At 41.3% G+C, this 18763-nt stretch overlaps 1 protein-coding gene across 1 annotated transcript in view; it reads right to left on the reverse strand.

The window, feature by feature from the left end:
- Window positions 1–7282: 7282 nt before the first annotated feature.
- Window positions 7283–18763, reverse strand: part of txnrd2.2 (thioredoxin reductase 2, tandem duplicate 2) — a 35423-nt gene continuing 23942 nt past the window's right edge. The window contains exons 15-17 of the mRNA XM_007556942.2: window positions 11607–11678; window positions 10502–10599; window positions 7283–9466 (exon numbers count right to left, since the gene is read on the reverse strand). Coding sequence (XP_007557004.1) covers window positions 9343–9466; window positions 10502–10599; window positions 11607–11678 — 294 coding nt within the window. The 3' untranslated portion in view covers window positions 7283–9342. The remainder of the gene's footprint in view (window positions 9467–10501; window positions 10600–11606; window positions 11679–18763) is intronic.

Genomic DNA, 18763 nt, shown 5'->3' on the forward strand with positions numbered 1-18763 from the left:
ATTTCTAATTTCATTGTATTCCTGGAGAAATTGTGAAGTCCAGTGAAGTTCATGAAGACCCAAGAACTCGCCACTTATTGACAAATGCAGATCCAACAGTACAAATTAAATGGACGTATCAATTTCTCCAGAAAGTAGCCGCACGATTACAAAAAAAAAAAGGAACAACCAAGCAATAACCAAGGCTGAAGCGTACCCTGGAACAGAAGTGCTGCTGTCAATGAATAAGGAAGTTTAACACCAACATGGACTGAAAAGATGTCAAACAAGAAAGAAAAGTTCGTTCCAGATGGGAGCTAACTGGCCTACAGAGCAGCTATGGAGTCAAGGTGAGGCCCAGTAATACCTGTCAAGCATGTAGGTGGAAGCATCAGGTTGTGGGTTTAGCTCCCAGTAGTACTGGTGCATAACACACTGTGAATTGAATAATAATAAAAGGAGGGCTACTTTAATGGACCCCTTTGGTAAAAACTAACCTGCAACACTACCAAACAAGTAAGGAATGGTCTAAAGTAGACCCAGAATTTCACATCTTATTGCCTGTCAGAGTGATTTTGTAGATGTACCACAGCAGTACAAACCTCTATCAAATTACACTAAAAACACACCAAGGTATTTTTCTTAACTCTGAAATCAGTCAAGACTAGAACGCTGTAAGCACATGGATGAGTGTCCATTAAGATGCATCTGTAGAAGAAGAAGTATGTGCCGGTATCATCACATGTGACGGCGAGGCCTTGCTGGCTCATGTTTTTCTTGGGCATCTCTGCAGGTGAGAACGGAGAGAAGTCAGGGAGGGCGAGGAGTGACCGAGCTGGCTATCACTTTGAGGAGTGGAGCAAAATGCAGTTTTAATGCCACTATCAGCAACACCGAACTGTCCTCCCTTTGTGCAGTGAAAGCAGGGAGGCAACCCGTGTCTGGCTTAATGTTCCTATCAGTTCTTTTGTGAAACTCCCCATTTTTAAAGACGGAGCCGTTTCTCAAGGTCCTGTCCTCAAAAACGAGTAGAACAAGCAGAAATATTATCTCTAATCTTGCTGCTAAGCATCAGAAACAGTGCTTGTGAATGCATCTCATGTATGTTCAAGATTTAATCGTCTTTCTTTTAGTGTTTAAGGAGTAACATTAATGCAAGTACCAGTGTCATTGTGTAGGGAAGGAAGATGGACAGAGATGGAAGTAAATAGAATGCAATCCTCAAAGATCTCTATCCGATCTGACTTGAAAAAGTTATTTGCCCCGTTACCTGTTTGCTCTATTTTGACCTTCTTGTCAGACTTAACAGTCTGTGTATGTATCATCACAGCATTAAGTTTTTGGAAATATATCCTAAAGTATTTATCTAAGTAATGGATGTTTTAAAATGCTGACATTTTCTGAGTTATTTCTTCTTCTTCCTCTTATTATTATGCATTTTTTATTCCAAAACCTATTGCATTAAAATTGATGCTCTTCTACAGTATTTTTCTGATGAATGTTTTACTGATGATATCTCTTATGTACATACATGTCTAGCAGAATAAAGTGTTATTTTTCTATCAATACTTTTGCCTTGGTAGTCTTCAATGTCATTAATCCAGGCCACTATGATGTTTGGCAAAGTATTGTCTGCAAACTTTCAACGATTGCAGACAACATTCGGCAAACGCCAAAATGAAACATCATCATTGAACATTGGCTGGACGTTTGCCAGATGTTGGCTGAACGTTCGCAGACAATGTCCATTAGAAAGTTAAAGGTGTTTTATTTTGACGTTCAGCGAACGTTGTCTGCAAGCGTTCATAGAACGTTCAAGGTGACGAGTGTGGACACAAGTAAATGCTGCACAAGATTCTCTCCAGCTTGACCACACATGGTACAGTCACGCACCGTCTCATGCAAATACAGACCAGTGTCTTTCTTCAGATAAGCGCCAAAAAAATAAACCCAGTCAGCCATAACTATGTAAGCTGTGCTTCAGAAGAAGCACAGCTTACACAGCACATCCACAATTGAGTTCAGTGTTTATGTGAGAGCCTGATTCAATCACAAGCCACCCGCCGCTTTTATTAACTAAACAGGACAGAATCTGTCAGACAGAAGTCACAAGGCGAGGTTGACGTGCAGTCTGTCTCCGCTACTCGACCCGTCTGCGTCTTGTCCTAGTAGAAGGATGGCTGTGGCGTGGACATGACAATCCACGGGAGTTGTGATTTGTGCGCAGCTCAGGCCGGAGCAGTTTCTCCCAACTGCAGCCAGATGTGCTGGCTGCAGTTTGGGGGAAGCAGTCAAGCAGTCATGGCAGTGGAAGACACTTTGATTTATGTGACGTGACTCAGACTGATAACACCTGAGCCCTGAAGCAGACCCTGTCGGAGGGAAGCTGTCAGCTCGGTGTTGATGATTTCTCGGCTCTGCTGGTGTTCGGCGAATTCTGTCGGAAGCAAAAAGCAGTTTGTTAGGCAGCAGCTTGTAAAACGGATTAGCTCCTAAATTGTGTCAAGTTCAGATCAGAGCGGAAATATGTCCTCTCTGGGCTGCTTAGGCTGATGTAACACTGGGTTTTTAAGATTTAGCTTCATTTCAAGATGTATTATCCAGACAGTTTAGGAAATGTTCACCATATATGTTTTTTTTTTGGCAAGTTTAGAACAATTCAATAGCAGTAAAATATATTATATAAAAAGAGGTCTACCAAAGTCAGCAGTATTCACTGTCCTGCATTTATTGAACATTTTCATTAGTGAATGTATTGTGGTTGGGATTTTATGTGATATCACCTTTTGCTGCTGTTACAGCAAAACCAGATTCAGTATAATTCGACTCTGCCTGCTTCGATCATGCAGGATTTGGAAATTTCCTATTCTCTTTTGTAAAATTTGCTGAAGTTCAGTAAAATTAGATTAAGAGCATCTGGGAACATCAGGTTTCACTGGTGGCGCTGATTTATTAATCGTACTTACATTTCTGTTTAGTGCTCTCCTTGCTTTGTAGCATCGTCAGATCGTCATTGTGCATGATGATGATGATGTGGGTATGGAGGATTTTGGGTAGTGGTCAGTCCTGCAATGACTTTGAAAAGGGCTTTGATTGAGGGACGTTGCCGTCTGTTGAACTGTCATGAGATGCTAACAGCTCAATTTTCAGGGAGCAGACAATTTTCCACCGTAGCATGTCCTGGATGACGTCAGCTGTTGGCAAGCTCCACTCATCCACCTCCTTTACTTTTATCAATGACATTGTTCTTTAGTTTTAATGGCCTGACTGAAGCTCAGCCAGACCAGCTTGCCCACTTAGGGCCCTATTGCTCATCTCGGGGCTGGTTCAGTAGTCAACAGCAAATCAATTCGGTAATTAAATCGACATGACGACTGATGTAGGGAAGGAAACTGTATCCGATCCAGCAGACGGTGACTAAGAGGTTGTTTGAGTCCAAATAAAGAGAACAAGACGTGACGCGTCCTGTTTGGATCCAGACATTAAGAGAATGCGAAAGTGATTTGTTTTTGCATGCAAACAGCTCAGGTTTAAACCAACACGATTTGGCAGTCGAGCACGCTCGTGCGCGCACACACGTACACACAAATGTGGCTCCTTTGTTGTGTGCTGTCATCAAACATGAGCTCAGTAAATCTTTGCGCTGCTTCCAGAGGTAATAAGACGGCTTCCTGTGTGGCAGAAGACCTGACTAAATGATTTAGGAGCTGAGGTTACTGATTGGAATCACTCTCTAGATGACTTTTTGGGGATTACATGAACATAAAGCAAACATCTTACTCGCCTGCAGATAGATACCATTGTCTTCTGTGTAAGACCATTTGCTTCTACAGTAAATCTCTTTTCCAAATAACTGCATCCCAGGACAAGCCACATGCATTGAATTTAGGCCATTCCTGTGGGTATTCCTTTTCTTATCAGGGGTCAGATAAGGTCACTTCACTGGCCCTCCACTTCTGCTGGACTACCAAAAAAAAAAAAAAAAAAAAAAAAAAAAAAAAAAAAAAAAAAAGCACCCTCACCTTNAGAAAAAGAAAAAAAGCACCCTCACCTTGACAGGTGTCCTCCTCCTTTATCACTCTACCTTTTTCATCCAAATATGTCAAAAGAGGAAGCGAACGGTCAATGGGAGTTTTGCAGAGGGTACATTTGTTGCAAAGAGACTCGCTGACGTCAGGGCGAGGGAAAGAAATGAGACAACCTTGACATTATCAATTGGGAGTATGCAGCATGCAGATTGTGTTGGCACAGCAGATGGGAGGGAAATGCTCTCGGCAGTGTGTGAAACTGTAAAACATCAGGAAGAACCTTCGTTTTGGTTTAGAAAAGGGGCAGAAGGAGTCCTGTGGCAGCGCAGGGATTAAGCACAACCCACCTATGGAGGCCTTAGTCCTCGACGCGGCCGTCACAGGTTTGAGTCCCGGCCTGATGACCCTCCCTGTTCTCTCATTACCCACTTTTCTGTCAATTCACTATCAAATAAAGGCCACTGGAGCCAATAAAACATTGAAAAAGGGGCAGAATTATGTAAAATAAATTTGTTTTAGCTTTACATTGAGTTATAATGTTATTGACTCATCAAAAACATACCTGCAGTGTTGCTTTGATTCTTTCTCATGCATGTTTACGAAATCCTTGAATCTCCCGTGGCAAACCATTCAGCTGTGCAAAATGCTTGGTTGGGCTATGACGGCCTTTGAGATGGTTTCCAGGCTCTCAAGCTCCCCCGCTCAGCTCCTTCAGACTAGCCAGCAGCAATTAGCAAACACCTGGTGAAACTGTGCATCTACTGAGCTCATTACATGAGCTACTTCTCAGTGAAACGCTGATAAAAACATTGTTAAAGGGTTAATAGAGGAGCCATGTTGTGATGACTTCCTGGAGGTGAAGTTTCAGAAATAGCAGGAGTTTTTGAGGAGACACGGGCCCAACTTCAAGTCATATTTAACATAGACAACATTTTTATAACAACTGAAGGCAGCATAGTTACTTGAACTGTGCTACAAAATTATACAAAGTGGTTGGAAAACATCATACTGCTCTCCTTTAAACTCCTGCTTTGATGGATGGCTGTCAAGACTCCTGATGAGAATCCAGACACCTTAATCAAAGAGACCTCTTTGCACACTACTTGACTGAAATCTGTAGGTAAATCCAACCAAGCACCTTCTTCTTAGACACAAAGTTCCCAGAAGATCCTGTTTGCAGCTACTGCACTCCATCCACGCCCTGCAGGCAGCTCAGCCTGACGGCTCCTGAGCCAGATACCGCCAGAGCAACAACAGTGGCCAAAACTGCGCCATATTCGTCTCTCAACCAGTAATCCTTGCTCTGGTTTAGCCTCTCCCTCACGTTTAACACATGTTTACACAAGGTTTGGATCCGTTTCTCCACATCCCAAAGCCTTAGCTGTGACTGCAGCGCATTGCGACTAGCAAGTGTGTTTTAACATGTTACCTGAGTTCTGCTTTTCTCCCCCTCACCCCGAAGCAGGTCTGCTGGAGCTCAAGAGCTAAAGTGACAAAGACCCCGTGAATATCTGACTCACAGACAACTGTCAGCGTTCAATGGGCTGGATTAAGACGGAGCGTAGAGCAGAGCGCACCCTGACATGTTGACATGTTCTGCTAAGTGCATTTCAAGGTGGATTTAACCCGTTTGCTCCATTGTGGAGCAACACAGGAGACACACTTTGCCGAACGGGGGGCCGAGCATTCTTGAGAGAGCGGCTGAACTTTCCTCCCACCGTCTTTCTTGAGCAGGACCGACACCGGCTCGGTGCGCAGGGTGAGTGAGGCTGCCGTGGATCTCGAGGAGGTTCAGGGGTTTCAGAGAGCTCTCTCCTTAACCAAACAAACACGCTGGAATTTTCTGCTATTGTTGGTGCCCGGAGCTGAGTGACGGGGCCACATAGCAGGGCCGGCTGTCAGCGGAGACAACCCGGGGGTCAAAGAGTGACCGTCGACTCTGACGGCGGTTGCCATCAAAACGTCTCAGATGGACCGGCGCATCAGCTGTGGTGGAAATGTGCTGCACGATGTCTGCTGTCACACTGTGCAACATAATATATACATTCTTATCATTTAGACTGGCGTGGGGTTTTTCCACAGGTGTGAAACTTTTTTTTTTACTCAATAAAAAACATTTTCTTGATCAAATACAGCAAACTTATGTATTTCAGTAAAATGCTTTGGGTTCAGATGGCCTACACGTTTAGCATTTAGCCACCCGTGTAATAGTATCTTACATGACAAAATGTAGCATCATATTAAGCTTCATTATGATTTGAGTCATTTTGTCCCACAGTGAATAGTATTAAAGCATTAAATTCAGGTTTTTCTTTTACTTCTTCCTCATCTGAAAGACTAAATTTAGCAAAACCAAGCAAATAAACTGCACGTTTCTGAAATAATTGCGTATTAATTCATCTATTTGACAACTGGAATTCAAGCTTCTCCATTTTTAGTCATGAACTTTAATTTTAGACATAAAAGGTTAATAACCAGTGTACCTCTCTTTTTAGTTAGTTAAATTGTGTTGCTAAAAGAAAAAAATATAAAAATGCATAAATCTCATGATTAATTTCATTCACGTAGTGAGTTGGAAAATATAATACATTTGATTTCCACTTGTGGTTGTCATCCCTATTTAGCGTGGATAAAAATAATTATTATTGTGTGAACAGTACCCTCATGTGTCAGATAAAAAAATTAATCTGTGATCAGTTCAGAATATTTTGCTTCATTTTTAACTAAGGTTAAAGGTTTCATAAATCTAATGAGTTTTACAGATTAGTTTTATCTGCTCAGGTATTTTCTGTAACCTGCAGAAGTATGAAGTAGTGAAGAATCACAGTGACTGATTAGGTGTAAATATTTGGAGCAAATGATTGTCAAGGTAACAACAAAAATGTCTCTTTAGCTTAGCATGAAATTTGTGATTCAAGGAAATGAGAATTCTTGGTTAAATCTAAAGGACTTTTTTTTTTTTTAATGATAAAAGTCTGGGTGTTAAAAACAAAACGGCTGCTTCTGAATAAAAGCAACACCCACACAGTTCCCCTCTTTTTGGACAAAGCAAGACTAGCAGTTAATGCTAACTTAAGCTAATCTAGTGCTAGACTTAGCTTCAGTCTAGCATTCACACATTAGCATGAGTTTCTTTCTCTTTACAAATAATTGGCATGCAGGAATCTTTCTTAATATTTAATGGGTATTTTTTTAAAGCACCTTTCGCTTCGTCTTCCCTTTACAAATGGTTCTGTTTTATTTTTATCATATACTCATGTTGAAACAGCAGCACCTTCAGACTTTGAACCACTTTCTTTATTATCGACACGATTATCCGAGTGCGTTATCATTTTACATATAAATAACAGATTTCAAAGCTTTATTGTAAAATTTAATTTCTCGGTTTATTTACAGCTGGTTTGTGGCCAGGTGACATCAGGCCTGCACTCCCCAGGTTCTGGTTTTGAGTGCAGGTCATCATTAGCTGGCCGACCTGAAAGTTGAGCCCTGACCCCCACTCGCACCGCTGAAGCTCTGAGGGCAAGTATTTGACCTCAATATTAATACCAAACAGTGACATATCTCAGTAAAAGTTACAAGAAATAAATCTTTTTGTGCGCGTTAACGGCTGGATAGAGCGGTAAATAGGAGAGAAGACGGGACCCGGTAAAAGGGGAGGTGAAGGGTAAAAAACTAACAGATATTACAGTTTGGCTGACAGTCTCAATGACTTCCTTTGCGCTGCCTCGGGCCCACCTTGGCGGCCCCCTGAAGTGGCTCGTTAAGCACAGGAACATAGACTGAGTAACCCAGGGCACTGCTCAGTATTGTGTTGGTTGGTTTGGTCTGCTCCCTGGCCCATGCTGCCCCCCCCTGCCCCCCAGTTCATCTCCTCCCCTCCACCCAGGCCCCTGCTGTGCTCTGCTACACCACATGAGCCCTCTGTGCTCCAAGTGATAGAGTCAAGCTGTTCCTGCTGAGCGGAGGTCAGGGTCCTTCAGTCAGCACCTCGGCCCTGAACAGAGCACACAGGAATCCCCCCTCTTTCCCTCCCCAACCGGGGCTGGTACTCGGCTCTCTCTCTCTCTCTCTCTCTCAAACAAACCTGGTAGCTTTCCTGCTCTATTTTTTTCTCTCCCCCCGCCCCCACCATCTCCTGACGGTCTGTCACTCCCTTCATCGGAATCATTAATCAGACGGGGCAGATTAAACTTCAAATAAAAACAAACTCCGACGTACTCGCCGGTTCTTCGATTTCTGCCCCGTCGACTTTAAAGAGGCCAAGATGTCGGACGCAGGCGGCAGGTTGAACGGTCTCTGGCGGACGCGGGGCTCCGTTAATGCTTTATTGATATAAACAAGTCGCCTTATCTTCAGGGGTGATGACTCTCGAGGGCCAACCTGCCATCCGTGTAAATATACAGCCGATAACCCTTATCAGCTTGGCACCAATAAAGTCAGACTTCTGGAGGCACGCATCTCTAATGGGGATTAAAGGGATTAAATGTGCAACCTGAATGCGTTCGGGTTCATGTTTTATACAGTGACTGCTTCATCCCGTCTTCCACTGTCTGCTCAGCATGCACTGCAGGAAACAGGAGGGCAACAGCGCCGCCTTTGGGTGAGTTTGGGTAGAGCAGCTGAGGTAAAATGAACTGGAGCTGTGTTAAGTCTTGGATTTTGCATTCGTGTGGCTTTTTGACAGAACATATTAGTATATTTGTCCACGCCTGTGGATGGAGACGGGTAAACTCCTCGGTCCAGGCCTCTGCAGGCTGACTGACGGCAGCCCTGCTGACTATTTGTGTCCATGGGAAATGGAGCGGTGTCGCTGCGGCGACGGCCCTGGGGCCATCCATCAGTGTCACGTTTTGGGGGTTGGGGGCGCCGTATGGTATGTGTCACCTCGAAGACTAATGGACAGGAAGTACAGCCGGAGAAACAACAATATTTGCAGAATGTATATTCAGAAGAAAATTCAGATCCGCTTCTTGTGAATTCTCAGCGAAAATCCTAAATGTGCGTTTCCATCCTGATTGATGAGCCGGGCTATTTAAAAGCAGCTCATTCCACACGAGGGCCCTCTCGCCCTCGCTCTCTTTCTCATTACCTTATGTTCTTTCAAGGCACAAATCTGTGTGTAGGGGTCAATAACAGACCTGGCTAATAAATGGCATTAGCTGACAATAACCCCGATCGGTGGTTTGTGACCAGACCTTCCTGTGGAGGAGCTGCAGTGACCAGTCCCGGTGAGGTAAAGTGAAACTGGGAAAACCCCTAGAAGAGCCCCCTTCAATTTCCCACTACAGGGGCCCCGTGTGCTCGCTGCGTTCAGAAACCGAGGGGCCTAACCTCAGCAGCCGGTGACCGTTGGGTCCAAACCAGAGCGCTTTGTGATGTGGATCTTGACCACCTCCTCAGCGCAGGTGGGGTGGATTCCTACGGTCTGCAGCAGGTGAGGATATGTGGCTCCACACCTAAGAAGCGGCACAAAAATAGAGTTATTACAAATACAGTTATTAATGCCAGATTTTATTCAGAAATAAAAGCTGATGATCTGTGACATCAAATGGTCTGAAATGCAGAAATATGTTGGATTCTGCATAGGTTTGATTATTCAGACATTTCGTTACATTACATATATTAGTATTAACACCAAAAATTCTAACTAGGTCAAAGTTTGAAAAAAAAATATATATATATATAATCCCATCAGAACAAAAGAAAAAAAAAGAATAATTCTCTTCTATATTATTAGAAAATATGGCTGGTCAGGGATATTACATATTTTCACAAAGCAAATCCAGAACCAAGTAACTGCCTGACCATCGTGTTTCTTAAATAACAATATATCAAATGTTTATAAAGTCACAATGTGTTTTCTCAGGTTATGTTTTTTATTACCAAATAACAGAAAAATATTTATTTAATTAACTTAGAAGTTTTATTACATTCATAGAATTCTCAAAGTGCTATAAACAATAAAATAGTTCATAAAAATAAAAACAAAGGTAAAAATAAAAGGTCTTTAATCATAAAGACAAAGGACCTTTAAATGCAGCATAAACATTAACATTTAAAACAAGACGTCACTTAGAAGGATGTAAAATTACTTAGTTGCTATGTTTATTACCATGGTAATAAAATAATCATTTCTCATGACAAATATTTAGATTTAGTCCATAGCTTATTGAAGCTCTTGAATTTAATTTCTTTCAGCAAATTTTGTTATAATAATATTTAAGTTATTCCCTGAAGTAAAAAAAAAAAAATTGTCATTTGCAAGCAAAACAACTTGTAATTAACTCAATCATTCAGAAATGTGAGTACATAAATGTAAAAGTTCAGGTCCCAACAGTGACTCCGACACCTCTTTGTTAAACTGAGTGAAATCTTTTTTTCTGTTTGCAAAATTCAGTCACCTCCAAACAATACCTCTTATCCCAGTCATTTTCTTATGGTCTATAGTTAATATTAAACACAAATGTAAGCCAGGATTATTCTGAACTTACTGCAAACTCATAGAGAATCCCTGAATGACCTCTCCAGCGTTTGGACCAGTGAAATGCAGACCCAGAATCTTCTGGTCGCCTCCCCTGTCACATATAACCTGAAGATAAAAGGAGAAACAGCAGGATTAGCCCAATGCTAGCTAATGCAGACACACTTACTACAAAGAACATTTACACACTTCTACAGACTCAAGATGTCCAAGATTGTTGTTTGGTTTCCCAATGTTTTGAATAAATAAACTAACGTATTGACAGACGCGACACAAAGGCAGCGACAAACGACAGGCAAGGGTGAAAGTTTTCCCAGGCAGTAACAAAAGTTGAGCATTTATCAACTTTCTTGTGTTGTGCCACCAGCTGCGCGTGCATGTCTATGTGTGCGAACTTGAAAATCCACATCCACAAATTACAGCGGTCAGTTGGCTGGATAAAGACAAGCAGCTGTCGCCTCATCGCACCAGTTCCCCAGGAAATCAACAGAGAGGAACATTTATAAAACAAAACAAAATGGCTTCCCTTAAACCTTCCTGAATATAAATACCTGGAAAACTGAGAATCTTCAGACACATCTGGTTTGAGATAATCAAACACTTTTTGAAAACGTGAATAAAGTGACAGTTTTAGATAAGGGCTTTATGGGCAGTTGCCCAGGGCGGCATCAGAAAGATGTGGGGCACCCAAAAAATATTAAGTAAAATATATCTCATCTGGTCATCTGAACAAGTTTAGTCGTTCTTGCATGTGTGTTGAGTGAAATAAGTTTCCCTTATTTCTGGAGTATGGCTACAAAAGAAACAAAGATAATTACTTTGATTTTAACTGGTTGGAGTGCGGCTGTCTCTATCCATCTCCAAACATTGGTCCATGAATCAGTTGCTTTGGCTGAATGACAACCAAAGTCTGACATGTAATCTGTTTAGTCCAACTCGCTCAATATATTTAACTGGAGGGATGCAAGGTCTGGAAACAGAAACTTTTTTCTCTTTACTCTTATTGTCTTTTTCCATATTTATGCAGAGTTGAAACGATCCTTATTTTTTTTTTTTTTTAGACTGAAGGATCATGAATGAACCCTCAGGATGATGGGATGTCCTTCTGGGGTTACCTTAATGTAACACTGGCTGGCATCGCGCTCTGCGACGGTGAATTCTAGTGGCTTGTAGAAGGCGTGGAAAACCTACAGACACATAAACATTTCAGTTCACAAAGACTTCATAACATCTAGTCGAGCATCACAGAAAAAGGGTTTGTTAGATTTCAGCTGGTATTGTGTAAACCCATGAGGATGGCTATGACAAATTTGGTGAAATTTCACAAAACCAAAAGCTGACAGTATACAAAAACAAAAAAGCAAACTTAAAGGGATCACGATTACAACTCAAACAGATTAGCAATTAGCATCCAACTGAAAATGAAGACGTGTTGCCATGGAGAAAAAAAAAAAAAAACAAGCTGCAAAGCTTCAATTGCCAAAACGTAAACAGCCCACTCAGTGCGTCAGTCCTCTCTGAGACGTACAGAGTTTGATTCTGCGAGTGAACGTGCCGACACAAGTTGAGAGGACCGTGCAGCTGTCGGGTTGGGGAGGGGGCGGCTCCTCCTCAGATCTCGGCGCGCCTGTCGTCACCTCACACACACCTCAATCAGACCTCCTGCTAGCCCGTCACTCAAGGGCAGGGGTCCGCGTTTATCGTCAGCCCTCTGCAGGTGTTGCTAGCATCTGGCAGGTAAACTCAAGAGCCACTCGCTAATGTACTGTGTGTGTGTGTGTGTGTGTGTGCGTGCGTGTGTGTGTGTGCGCGCATGTGCGTGCGTGTCAGTGTTTGTAAAGCTGTTGTTGAGGGGGGGCATTGTACTTTCAATGACAATAACTAAATTAAATACAAATATTTACAAAAACTGAATAATCGACTTGTTCGATTATGTTCCCCATTTCTCCAATAATGGTACAGCTGTTTTTAAATGAGATACGCACGGATTTTCTTTTTCTTTTTCTTTTGTATATTAAAATATATACTGGACCCTAAAGACCCTATCCATTTCATCCAACAACAGGTCAAGCTTCCTGTGGGTTTTTACGCTGGAATCACAGGGTTCTGTTTAGAAGTAGAAGGAGGCCTGAATATCATGTTAATTTGAAGCTTTTTATGATGCATTTTAACTATTTTTCCTCCCAAAGTTGAGTGACTGAAGCCAGTGTTCTAACAGTTTTTGTTTTGTAAAAATTCACATTTTTTCCAGATTCTACATTCCTTTGTGCTGAATTTAAAACATAAAAATGTAAAAGTTCCCCAATGAAGTTATGGCAAATATTTCTACGATGGGCAGGCATACAGATAAGACCCAAAGTATTCATCTCCTGGCTGAAATGGTCTTAAATTAGCTTTTAATTTTTGCTGACATCTTTCTTCTGATTGATCTGAAATGAAGTGGGCCAGCCAGAGATCCAGTGGGAGAATGGGAAGCAAGTAAGAAGGAGAAAATAAAGAAAAGGAGAGACAGAGAGGAAAGACACACACAGAGAGATGCTGTCTGACTATAAAAGATTATTTTTATTCTTCCCATAAGTGTAGACATTTTCAGCAGTGCCCTCTTGGACCTCATCTGACCCAAACTGTCCAGGTCAGAAGACATAAAGTCAGGCTGTACTCTTAGTGGTGACCAAGGTTCAATAAAATGGAAGTTACTGGAACACCAATGTCACCTGTGTGCGTTAAGCAGGTATAACCTGGAATATAAGGATGGCAACAAAGAAAGACCATTAAACCAACAGATCAACTACTTCAAGGTCAACTGAACGTGGCCGCTGCCAAATGCCCTCTGGAAAACGTCTTAGCATCAGACAAGAGAAAGACTGACCTGTCAGTCAATAAGGACAAGACAAATTAGTCCTTCTGTTTTATCTTCTATGTCTTATATTTTCCAAAGCCGTTTGTGGTTTCTGACCTGTAAAATGTGCCATATAAGTAGTTTACTTACTTACCAACTTAACTATGGCACCTTCAACCAACGTGGTAGCATCATGCTAAGTGGCCATTTTATTGCCAGAAGTGGTTGTGGGAATAATAAAGTTCTGCCTCCAATTGTTTGTGTTTCAATGGTGAAATGATCCAAGCCGACTCTGGAGAGCAACATTATGTTTTTTATAATGGAAGTTGATTTTTATTTAAAATGAATGAAACATGCTGAAAAGCCGGATCTCACAGCTTGCTAAGGGTGTTTAAACACTTAGGAAGGATGTTTATATGTATATTTCAGACTATTTAAAATTTTGAGGCTTTTATGTTTTATGCATTGAAGTTTTTTTATGGTGTTATTATTAAATAACTCTGGTAAAAAAAGAAAAAAAAATTCCATTATTTAACGCTCCAGACCAGGGCGGGATGAGAATGACTGATCCCACCTCTATCCCGTCTTTCCCACGTCTCCTCTCGGCCTCCTCCTCTGACAGGCCGACGCAGCCGTACTCCAGAGGGGTGAACACGGTGGTGGCCACCTGTCACACACAAACACAATTGGGAACGTTTACACTTTGCCAAAACGGCCCCGCTCATTTCTTTCGGGAAAATCCCACGCAGCGTCTAATTACAAAACTGCCAAAGCGTCGCGTGCAGGTGGAGACTGCCCATGTTCATTTCGATAACGACAGAAATGCTCCTTTGCTTAAAATATTTATATGTGAAGATGAATTTTAAGACAAATACTTCAACACACGCAGCTAAAACAAGCCTTTAATCTGTTTTGAACACAGGCGCTGTAATAAAACCTTCACTGCAACCCGCTGACAGACGAGTACGTATACCGAGAACGACGCAGGACGACGCCGTCGTGGAAAATGCTGGTACACTATGCTATGAATCATCCTAAAGAGAGACTAGCAGTTAGATGGAGGGGAGGCTCAGATGAGAGACCAACCAAATAACAGCCTCACATTGGCAGAAAACGATAAACGTAAAAAGCCACACGCGCTTGAGGTGCGGAGAGATGAAGGCTTTTATTACTGTTAGTGTGAGAGTGTGAGTGTGTGTGTGTGTGTCTTACGTTGTCGTAGTTCATAAGGTCGGTGCTCTGGCCGGCGAGCCTGTGGGCAAGGAGCTTTCCTGCCTTGATGGCAGTAGGTGTCAGCTCTGGACGACCCTGAAGCAAAGAGAAATGTGAAGTTGCTCCAATTCATCTGTTGTTATATTAAACTTTTCATTCAACATATGAATGAAAAGTAACAACAGACCAATGCATGATCACAGATGACGGCGGAGAAACAGTTTTCCTGTAAAGTTGTTTCTCCTCACATTTAGAAACCAGTACATAAGGTTGATTGACAGTGCTAAGATCCTCCTCCTGGCTCTGATTGGTTGTTTTTGATGCATGTTTTTTCAGATGGCAACTCAGGGAGGAGATGGGGGAGATGGAGCTTTTCACAGACTATCTGCCTCAAATTCTCACGACATGGCAGTTTTAACAAATATGTAAAAATTATACTATTTATAAAGGTTACACACTGCAGTTTTAATAATGTATACATTAGCAAAGGGTAAAACTATGATACATCAAAAGTTTTCACAAGACAACAACTTCATCATCCCAGACTCTGCATTAACTCAACATACCCACAGAAAATGGCTTGTAATACATGTGTGACTATAGCAACTATGGAGTCTCAAAAGGTTCATTTTAGTTTGCCCGTCAGAAATGCAATAACGTTGATTTTGTTAAATTTTAATATCCTCTGTGAGTTTTGTTAAGATTTTCTGGACCATAAGTCTAATCAGTTAAAAAATATGTCAGGTAGAGGGAAAAAAACAAACTAAAGAAAATGTATAGGTTTCTTTTTTTTTCTTTCTTAGAAATGATCAACCTGAGTGGGACTTTGTTCATGTTGAGAACATGATCAGGTGACACTTTGTGTTCAGCTGCCTGATTTTAAACCGACTCACAGAATCTGTTGACCTTGGCTTGGAAATCTGACACTCTGCTGTCAGTGCTCTGCTGGCCTCGCTAATGTTTACTCCTTGATTCATGTCCATCAGTATGAAGGAGCATTTAACACATCAGTCAAAAAACGTGTCACAAAGAGAAGAAAAAAAACAAATACATAAAGAAGGACCAGCCAAACGATGAAAAAAAAAAAAAAAGCGTCTTATAGTGCCAAATGTTATCAGCAGACAAAGATGAGACAAAATGCAATAGGGTTTCTAAATTATTCCAGCTGAAGAATCTGAGTCGGGTTTTTTGTAGAACCAGTTCTTTTTCTTGACCAGTTTTGCACATCCAGGCACTGGAATGTTTTAGCCTATTTTCCTTCATATAAACAGCGGATGCTCGGTCACACAAGGTCAGTGGAGTCTCTGAAAATGATACTGGAATTCTTTCTGCAGAATTTCAAAAGGTTTTGGTTTGAAATCTCTCCCACATATTTGCAGAGTTTTCTCCTGTGAGAAAATCTTCCTTTGACTTTCCTCCTCCTGATTTTTATTATTGGAGTGTCAGAGTAAAGGAGACTGGACATAGACAGCCTCATCTTCAGGTTGGATTTTGAAAAACATGCAAAGTTTTCTTGCTACTTCACAATCATTCACCGTTTTTATGTTGCCGTATCAAGATAAAAATCCAAGTAAAATGCGCTGAGCTCCGTGGATGATACGTGATAAAGTGTGGAAATGTTCCAGGAACATGACACTGTGATCATTAGTAATTTAAAAAAAAAAAAAAAAACATACAACATTTGATGCATAAAACGATGTAAACAATCATTTCAGTAACTGCTTATTAATTCAAAGGGGTGAAATTATTTGGAAAATCTTTCCCTGTGTGTGTTTTTCTTTATTGTTTTGGCTGCTTGCCAACAGACAAACACGTAGCCATGGAGACGCACAACCAACTGTGGCGTTCAGGAAACAGCAGTGCTGCAGGGCAGTTTTAAAGACACGACTTCAACTTGTTAAATCAGCAACACATCCTGTTATCAGCAAACATCTCCAGCGCCTCCGCACGTATACGGCGGCGCGCTGCGGCATTCCAACCGCTGTTTGCAAGTCGGTTAGAATGCGTCACCATATTGCATGGAAGATTACCAAAATAAAATAAATAAATAAATAAAAATACTATTCTACCAGTTTTTACCTGAAGAGGGGAAAAAACGCCTTTGCTGTTGGGAAAAAGCTGGAAGACAGATTGGAGAGAAGCACTCATCAAAGCTAGCCGTCAATCACAGCGGCTCAGAGAATGTGTGTAGGGGTGTGTGTGTGCGTGTGTGTGTGTGTGTGTGTGTGTGTGTCATGAGACCTGGGAGGCAGGAAGGAAGCTCCCAGTTGGTCGTGGTAGAAAAAACAACGCTGACATGCAGCAGGTTTGACTTGTAATAACAGTGCCAGCTCCAGAGCTTCTACAATCACATTATTAAAGTTATTCCAGGTGAGAAAAAAAAAAACTCTCACAAGACAACAACTTATGAGTTTCTACACAAGTGATGATGAGCTTTGTTCATCCAGCTTTCAGCTCTTATTTTAACCAAAATTCCTTCTAATTTCATTTTTTTCCTTACACTGTGCCAAGATATTGTGAAAATTTGAACATTTAACTGTTTTTAAATGTGCTCCCAGAAGGAGGTTAAGTGGCTTTTTCCCAGCTAGTTTTGATTGGTAAAACATATCAAGTAAAGCTATCACAGCTAGCCTAAACATTTCACCTGCATGTTTGTATACAGCAAAATACTCTGCATGTCAGCATGAAACTGGTAAGAAATGATTAAAATGAAGCCAAAACTAAAGGCTTCAACAAACGTTTGGAAAGATGATCAAGTTTTCAGACTGACTGGACACTAAATGCTTTAAGAAGTTAAAAGTCTTCACAGCCTTTTTCTGTTTTCTGACATGGAAACAGAAAACATCCATGTATTTTACTGCAATGTTTAAGGCTGCGACTAATGATTATTTTAGTAATCTATAATTCAATCAATTATTCTGATAATTAATCAGATAAAAAGAAATGGCACACTCTGCAGATTTTTAATTTAGACACTTAAGCCTTGTTTATACAATATAAGAAAAATGTTAAAAATCCAAATATTTAAATTCCTTTTTAAATAAGAATGTTAACATTTTATTGCCTAAATTAAAACAACAGCACTCCTTTTCGTGGCACATCTACAGATTGAAAATATTCTCCACTCCTTTTATACAAACACGTCGGTCAGGTGTGTTTCATGATATTTGTCTCCGGACTTCGACGGGATAAAACATTTCAGTAGCTCAAGCTTTATGTTTAAGAGTGTTGTCCTGCTGAAAGGTGAACCTCTGATTTCTGATTGTTTTCCTGCTCCTGTTGAAAGCAAACATCTTCTAAACATGATGCTGCCACCACCACGTTTCCTAGTGGGGACGGTGTGCTCCACTTGAAGTGCCATATTAGTTTTTCATTTTTACCCGACACAAATTACTCTCCAAGCAGGAAAGAGATTTTTTTTTTTCCTTCCGGGTTTGCTGCGTTCCCTACATGGCAAGCTGCCAATGATGCTTCTTCTGTTTCATAAATGGCAGATTTATGGAGTGCATGACTGATAGTCACGTTGTCATCAATCACCATGGAGTCCTTTGACTTAATTATTTGAAAATAAGTTTCCTCTTCCTTCTGCTTTCCAATTCAGCTGAACTTCTAGTTGGTCTGTTAGGGAGAATTCCCGTAAAATGAAACTGAAGTTTGTGTTTTTAATGTTGCTGCACTAATAGCACAGTGAGACACAAAAGCTTTAACTAAGAGAACTATTTCCAGTTTTCTGGATGGGTGTGGCGTGTCATGGCATCTTGTGTATTTTTTTCCCCGTCAGAATTAAGAGTGGTAATTATAGAGTGCTCCTCCTCTCCTCATTGTCATCGGCATCATGACTGCTGTCAGGCTGGCGCCTGCCGACGATGGCCTACCTCGCCGATGTCTCCGAAAGCATAGACGTTTGGCACCGAGGTGGATTCGTCTGGGCCCACGACTATTTTCCCCGTCTCTTGGTTGAGCTGCACGCCCAGCTTGTCGAGTCCAAGGGTTTTGGTTTCGGGAGCCCTTCCTGAGGAGGAACCAGGAAAAGTGGAAATATGTCAAGAGCAGAAGGAGGAAAGTGTTAAAAACACATTTTTTTCTCATCTTGATTGTGCACTTTGATTAAAAAGGTTTTATGCCCGTCTGTTAAATCGTTGACCAAACTATTGACCGTGTTGGCAATTGGGCTTGTAGATATGCAACGAGAGAAAGACGTGGACCCGACAAGATATTCCT

Source organism: Poecilia formosa, unplaced genomic scaffold (genome assembly GCF_000485575.1).
Source record: "Poecilia formosa unplaced genomic scaffold, Poecilia_formosa-5.1.2 Scaffold82, whole genome shotgun sequence".
NCBI lineage: Eukaryota > Metazoa > Chordata > Actinopteri > Cyprinodontiformes > Poeciliidae > Poecilia > Poecilia formosa.